General features: G+C 40.9%; 1 protein-coding gene across 1 annotated transcript in view; it reads left to right on the forward strand.

The window, feature by feature from the left end:
* Positions 1–7,820, forward strand: part of TNNI3K (TNNI3 interacting kinase) — a gene marked incomplete at its 5' end in the record, with an annotated part of 199,563 nt that extends 191,743 nt beyond the window's left edge. Inside the window, 2 exons of the mRNA XM_007445903.1 lie at positions 4,070–4,149; positions 7,295–7,820. Coding sequence (XP_007445965.1) covers positions 4,070–4,149; positions 7,295–7,371 — 157 coding nt within the window. The remainder of the gene's footprint in view (positions 1–4,069; positions 4,150–7,294) is intronic.
* Positions 7,821–8,057: the final 237 nt, after the last annotated feature.

Consider the following 8,057-nt stretch of genomic DNA (forward strand, 5'->3'; position numbering starts at 1 on the left):
CTGCTGAAGTCTGGATACCCGTGGGTTGAGGTAAACTCGTTCCACTGACCAGGGTCTGGTTTCTTCTGCTTTGTTTGACATGGGTGTGCTTAGCTTCCATCTGTCTGTCATCCTAGAATAGCAGCCAGAGACAGCCTGTGTGTTATCTCTTGGGCAGGAAGGTTAAGTCCCCTGGCATGAATTGCATTCAGCAACTAAATAAATAAGATACCCTGGAGATGGGCTTTTATTCATAGGAAACCAGATAGCCTTTCTGATGATAAAATATTTATTCCCTATTATCTTCTTGTTGCCAGGACTACTGCTTATGGCACGTTTCTTAAAAGGAGCTAGAGTGATAAAGAGGTTATAGGAATTAGTAGGGTAATTTTTATTTTCAAGAATGTCTTGAATGATATTATATTGCCCAGAACTGAGTGTGATTTGCCATTTAATGTTGATTGAGATCACACCATGTCCCACTTTAATCATTGTTTTCTTCTTTTTAATCATTGCTTTCCTCTAAGAAACATCTTCACTTTATAGCTTAAGAAAGTGACCAAACGTAGTCACTTTTAAGGCAGCTAAATGAATTAATCAATGTGAATTCATGTAAGTGTTTAGAAAAATCTAACTACTCAAAATGAACATTTTGTGATAACTTAACTTTATTTAACACAATTTTATTATTTTAACTATTTACAAAGTACCAGCTAAGTCCTATTGGAGACCCAAAGGTGTTAGGGTCTCTGACCTGCAGGAGCATTCTGTTTAGTAGGGTATTAGTATACAAATACAGATCATTCTACACCAAGGCAGACTCTGATAAGCACTGTGCTAGGAGTACAAAATACTAGAAGGATATGGAATTCTGACTGCGAGTATCCAAGAGGACTTTGAGGAAATGCTGTCTTTGAGTTGGAACTTGACAAATAACAAAAGTAGGTAACATTTATTGAGTGCTTACTAAATGTCAGCACTGTTCAAAGTACTTTAAACTTATTAATTCCTTTAATTCTCTTGATTAACATTATAAGCTAAGTCTGTTATAATTCGCATTTTACAGTTGTACAAACTGAGGCACAGAACAGTTAAATAATTTGCCAAAGGTCATAGAGCTAGTAAGTGATGGAGTGAAGTTTCAAATTCAAGCAGTCTTGCACCAGAATGCTTACTGTCATCCTTAACCATAACACCATACTACCTCCTGTCAGGGTAAAATAAGATGTCACCAAGCAGATTCACGGCAGCAGCTCAGCCACAACCATGGGGAAGGAAAAAATCAGGAATATTTGGAAAGGCCAAAGTTTATTACTGTGGCTTGAATGTGGAGGAACAAAAGATGGATTGAGGAATTGTAGACTATAAGGTATACACAGAATGCAAGGAGGTTTGGATTGCAGAAGGTTGGATTTGCAGGTTTGGCCTGAGGAACAGCAGTGGGGAGCAGGGAAGTGCCTGGTCAGATTTTTGTCAGAGGATGACCTTGTGGAGAGGAGGATTGAGTGACTGAAGAGAAGGACATCCTTTAGGGATCTATTAATTAAATCATTAAAAAAAATTTTTTTGAGCTTCTCCTATGTGCCAAGCACTGTTCTGAGTGCTGAGCATATAGCAGGGAATAAGGGAGACAAGATAGACAAGGCTTCCAATTTCATTGTTTGAAAGAATATGGAAATAAATGGATGAATAAGCAAGATAATTTTATATAGTCCTGAAAGAAAGAAATAGGTCAATGTGATGTGAACAGAAAGCGACCATTGGCAGGGGAAGGGCCACTTTGGAATTGTAGCCAGGGAAGGCCTCTTTGGGCAGGTGACATTCCAACTGAGGCCTGAATGACAGAGGAGCCAGTCACGGGGAAGGAAGGGGAAGGGTTCAGCAAAACAGGATTTGGGTTTATGAAGAAAAACAGAATTAACAAATGCAAAAGCTCTGGATTGGGAAGGAGATTGGAAGGTTCAAAGGACAGAAAGAATGCCAAAAGAAGTGCTTAGCAGAGTTGGGGAGGGATACAAGGCGAGGCTGGAGAGTTAAGCAGGGCCAGTGCCTTGTAGGTTGGGGTAAAGTATTTGTGTTTTATTTTAAATGAACTGGGAAGCAATTGGAAGGTTTTAAGTATGTTTTAAGTAGATGAATGGCTTACTCTGTTTTATATTTTGAAAAGATCACTCTGGGTAATATATGGAGAATGGATTATAAGGGGACAGAAGTGAAAGCAGGAAAATCAATTAGGAGGCAAATTGCAGAGGTCCAGAAAAGAAAGAGACCATATGGCCCAGACCTTGAAGGGGGAGAGGTGGATGGATTAGGGTTACATTTTGGAGGCAAAGTTAAAAAGATTTGGATTAGGTGCAAGATATGGGAAAAAGAAAGGTACCAATGATGACTCCAAGAATTTTGAGCCCACTGAATGGTGTGGTGCCTATAATGAGCTAGAGAGAACTCTAGAGAGTTCTCTAGAGAAAAGGGGGAGTTACCAGAGAACAAGGGGAATTACGAGTTCTGCTATGGACATGGGGGGCTGTTCGGGGGTGGGTAGTTAGGTCGTCTCTTTGAGGATGCTAAAATATGGATGAGAGAGGTAGATACCACAGGAATTACAGTTATACCATTAACTGATACTAGGGCGATATTAGGGTGACTGATATTAGGGTGACTAGCTATTAGGGCAAGGGCTTTGATAACTTCAGGTTTGAGTCTGAAAAGGTAGAAAGGAAGAGATCCCATTAACCAACATGATAGAGTAGGAGAAGTCTGGCAAAGAGAAGGCTTAATGAAAGCCAGGAATCATGAGGAAATTCCCATTTGAATAGTGAACAAAGGTACAGGCTTTAGAATCTGAAAGACTTGGGTTTGAATCCTAGGTGAGCTGTTTACCAAACCCGTGTAACAAGTTACCTGGTTGCCTCAGCCTCCGTTTCTAATCTAGAAAATGAGAGAAATGATTTGGTAATGATAAGATAGTGATAAAGAGTAAATGAAGGGCTTCCCTGGTGGAGCAGTGGTTGAGAGTCCACCTGCCGATGCAGGGGACACGGGTTCGTGCCCCGGTCCGGGAAGATCCCACATGCCGCGGAGCGGCTAGGTCCATGGCCGCTGAGGCTGTGCGTCCGGAGCCTGTGCTCCACAACGAGAGAGGCCACAGCAGTGAGAGGCCTGCATACCGCAAAAAAAAAAAAAAAAAAAAAAAAAGAGTAAATGAAATGATATATGTAAATGCTTAATACATAGGAATCATGCAATAAATACTATTATCACTGTCTCTTATAATTACTATTATAATAATAACAATATAAAAATCACAATAACTGTTGGGATGTGTTTTATTTCTGTTGATTATTACTAAGATAATAATGTTCTGACTATTAGTTCCTTTTAAGCAAGGCTTGCAAGGATATTAATCCAGATTTGATATTCAACTCTTTTTTGCTATATTTAATCATCAAAACAAATTACAGGGGCTTCCCTGGTGGCGCAGTGGTTGAGAATATGCCTGCTAATTCAGGGGACACAGGTTCGAGCCCTGGTCTGGGAGGATCCCACATGCCGCAGAGCAACTGGGCCAATGAGCCACGGCTACTGAGCCTGTGCGTCTGGAGCCTGTGCTCCACAACAAGAGAGGACGTGATAGTGAGAGGCCCATGCACCGCGATGAAGAGTGGCCCCCGCTTGCCACAACTGGAGAAAGCCCTCGCACAGAAACGAAGACCCAACACAGCAAAAATAAATTAATAAATTAATAAACTCCTACCCCCAACATCTTACAAAAAAAAAACAAATTACATATTATTTATGTACTTTTCCCAATTTACAGATCAATACACTAAGGCTCACAAAGGGTACCATGTGTAAGGTTACACAGCAAGGAATTGGAGCCTACCTGGAAGAGCCAGGACTCACACCTAGATCTGACTTGCTCCAAATAATTCTGAACTCTTCCCCAGCAAATCACCAGTAAGATAAAAATATCATTGTGCCTCTTTGCCAGTTCTCTGGGATCTATGCTGAGTGAATAAATTCTGTTTTATAAAAATGTTATTAGCAAATCACCACGGTGGTTTTCACAGTGTCTCATGGAATTTTCCAGTGCTGGACAATGTGCCTCTCAAGGCCTGTCTTTGGAGGACATGAAGAAAAGTCTTCAGTTCTCACCCATTGACAAATATGGTAAGTATACAGATTCATCAGATTGACTAAGGAAAATACCCCTAGGAAGGTGATGTCTGTTTGATAATGAGGGAGAAATGATTCTATTTTGTAATAAGTAGAGATGAAGGGTACTTTAAAAATATTATATTATAAAAGCGCAAACTTTGCTCTTGTAAGTCTTGTATAAGTCTACAGTTACTTTTGCATTTAATAATGTGTGCATAAGTGTGTAAGTGTATGTGGAAGTATATGGGAGTGTGTGTGTCCATGGGAAAAAGTACAGCTCTTTTTTGAAAATAATCTCCTGCATCTGGTGACATTCAAAACACCTTGTTTCCACCTTATTGAGTCTACTACCTCGAAGTCCCACATTGTGCAGGTATAGGGAGGAGGAGATGAATTTCCACACTTACATCATATCCTTGCTAAAGAGGAGTGTTTTCTCTTTAGCAAGTACCGGAGGGTAAAATGTGAACCCAGCTATTCGCTCAAAAAGCTGGAGAGGAGGTGAGGGTATCACTGATGGGATCTGTTTTGCACAGGACTATTTTAGAAAGAATTAATAAAGCTCTTTGAAATAGTTAACATAGCTCTGTGCTCGCCCCTGGAAGCCAGAGGATAGGCAGTCCTCCTTATCAGCTGCCATATAAATGTGCCAGGCCTGTGATGTCCTTTCTCCCACCTCTAAGGCTGAGAAGCTCTATATTTAATTGGAATTTTAGTACAATGGGCTCATTTATTCATGGGAACTTCCTTTGACAATATGGAGGACTGAAAAAATGTATGTCACTTAAAGAGATCAGATTTATTACAAGGACTGGGTCTGTGGGAGAATAAATTCGGTGGTGTGTGCCTGGTTCTGTGATATAGATGGCAATAGACCCTGCCGCTTTAGAATCCTCAGCAATGCACCTCGGCTGCAGAGTATCATACCTAAGGCAATAGGAAGCCTCTAAGAAACGAAGAAGAAAATCGTTCTGGATAGATTCGACAAGCTACTTGGGAACACTAAAGAAAGGAAACTTTCTGCTTCCGACTCCCAGTACGTGTCTAGAATGCAGTCGAGTGCTTTTTATCATCAGCTTTACAACATAATTGGCCAATCCAGTAACGGGGGAAAATGTGCTCTAAGTGTCACATCAGCCCATTTTTTATAGATATAATATCGTTTTTTCAAACCTTTACAGATGTGACTGCACAACCACAAAATAGAGGGCACCCTTTGAAATGTGTGCTTTGACCAGAAGTCTTTTCTTTCATGGTGGAGTTTCAAGATGAAGCATTTCTTAACGATCTGTTTCTTAAAGGGATAAGACGTTGAGCAGAATTCCTCAAAATGAAGTTAGACAAAAGTGATGCAATGATTTTAAAAAGTAGGGTTTTCCTATGCATATATGTACCCGGGGTAGAAGAAAACATTCGCATGTTTGAATGGAGTGACAGTCCCAATAGACAAAAATGATATTCAATATATCCCACTAGGAACATCACATCGTATAAGAAAGAACTCTTTAATTGCCCTCCATTTCTACTCCATAAACTAGTTGTGGTATAACAGCAACTTTATGAACTGTTTCTTCCCCACCCACAGAACAGGGCTAGAGAATGAAGATAAAATTAAGTACCTAACTGTACTTGAGACCTTTCACCCTGAAGTAATAAAACATGTAGACGTGGTTCAGTCTTTCCTTAAAGCCTGTGTTCAAATTTCATTTGGTCCCTCTTAAGCTGAGTGACTGCACAGAGTCTGTCCTTCAACTCTGGTTATGATGGTATCAATAATAAATGTCAGCATCCATGCCCTGTTGATTTTGCTACCCGTCTCCGAAGGTGAACCCTCCCACACTAGAAGGATGGATGCTCACAATCAGATTTCCACAGGAGTCCTATGGAGAGAGAGGCATGAAGCATCATAGGCCAGAAAAGTCACATGTGGTACATTAAAAGGTTGATTATAGTAATGAAAGGATTACGAGCTTATTAAAGCATCTGTCTATGCCTGGGATGAAGTTGCAGTTTCAGTCTGGACGAAAGGAAATATTTTTGCTCTAAGGTGTAGATTTTTAGTCCGCCCGGAATTAGGATTCAATAATGTGTATCCTGCTTCCCCTAACCTAATCTCAGCTGGCCAGGGCCAGCCCTACTAGCAGGAGAGGACTGGTCACAGCAGCATTGGCAGCAGTGGTGCTGCCTCTCGGGAGAGTATATGTGCTGCCTAAGAGATTTTGACAGAGACCTTTCTTATGAAAATAAATATGCCCATCGAACTGCATATTGCCAGAAGTCTTAATGAAAATGTGGATAGCAGAGTGGGTTCTGAAAACTCAGCTATCAAAGGGAAGCAAAAGCAGCATTAGCTATTGACAAATGTGCCCATTTTCACAGAAACAATGAATGGTTTCCCTACTTGGAATGGAAAGGTAACTGCTTCCCTGCTCATGTCCTACGTTCTCTAGGACTGTGGCCAGATTCTGAGGCACTAGCTCAATTCTCTGGACACACCCAGGGCTATTGCTTCAATGAGCATCAAATGCCACTAGTATCCAGACCTAAGCACTGAAGTACACTTAAAAATTGGACTTTCAGATAGAAAAAAAAAGAAAACAACCAGAGCCAACCTGTTATAGAGAATACTCTTTCCTTTTCTCTACTGCCATCTCCACCTCCCTTTTCAGCCATCAACAGCTTTGCACTCACTATGTGTCAGACACTGTGCTAACTGTCTTATGTGCATTACCAGCCTTATGACTTCTCCCCTCTACAAATGAAGACACAGGCTCAGAAAGGTTAACAAAAGTCACAGAACTGGTAAGTAGTGGAGGCAGGGCTTAAACCCAGATTCGCCTGACGTGAAGCCCGTACTTTTAGCCATCATGACAAACCACCTTCCTGAACTGTACCCTTCTTTACTCCGAATTCAAAATGTCACCTGGCCAAACACCCATCACTGATGTTCCTCTGGTCTCAGCCCTCTGTTTTCATTGTAAATTCTGCTTTTGTTTTACAATTGCTTGTCAGAAACTCTTGTCCAAACTCTCTGTTCACATGAGCCAGGAGAGGCTGCTTGGCAGCTGTGCGTTGCACTGGCTGAGGCTGGTTAAGAGAAATGGGGAGATGGGCTGAAAGGCCGATAAGTAACAGCTGAACTTCTTTCCTGATGCAGGCTATGTGTCTGATCCCATGAGCCCGATGCATTTTCATTCTTGCCGGAATTGTGGCAGCTTTGAGGACAGCAGCTGACAGCATTCCGCATTTACCTAAGGAGAGTTTTCCCCCAAACTGACAGCAACAATTCCAACCATGGCAGACTTGCTTCCATTTATATTTTACCCTCTAAGGTCTCCTTAAATTGGCTTATTCATACTGGTCCTATTTAATTCCCCACCACAAGTTGGGCTTTGGATTTGTGGCTGAGGAATGAAATGCAAAAGAGCCAAAACAGAATGTATTTGAAGAATTGTTTTTAATTTTGTAAAGGAAAAAATAATTTTATGTTGTTGGTTGGAGATGGGGCCTTAGTCGTTGGTGGGGACTTAACAATTGTTATGTTTTCATAGACTGAATTAAGTAGACATGTTTGAGAGTCATGTGTTTGATTTCTTAGAATATTGTTCATTTTCTTATCTCATTATGTTACTTAAAGTGTCCAGCCCTGTGATTAAAGATTCTTTGGTGACATACAAAATTGACTCAGAAGTGTATTTCATTCCAACAAGACTTCTATTGAATATACCTTTCTTTCAGGTATATTGGTAAAAACACGTATTGATCTTCAGATCAAGAAGTTTGCAAAAATACAACACTTATTATTTGGCCTCCTCTCTACATGGTACCTCTGTGCTCTGCTTGGGTGACCTGTTGCTGTCAGCACCGAGGTGTCACAAATGCCATCGGTACTATCATGAAACCAACCCATGCATGCAAAG

Source organism: Lipotes vexillifer, unplaced genomic scaffold, assembly GCF_000442215.2.
Source record: "Lipotes vexillifer unplaced genomic scaffold, Lipotes_vexillifer_v1.1 scaffold2435, whole genome shotgun sequence".
In the NCBI taxonomy this organism is placed as follows: domain Eukaryota; kingdom Metazoa; phylum Chordata; class Mammalia; order Artiodactyla; family Lipotidae; genus Lipotes; species Lipotes vexillifer.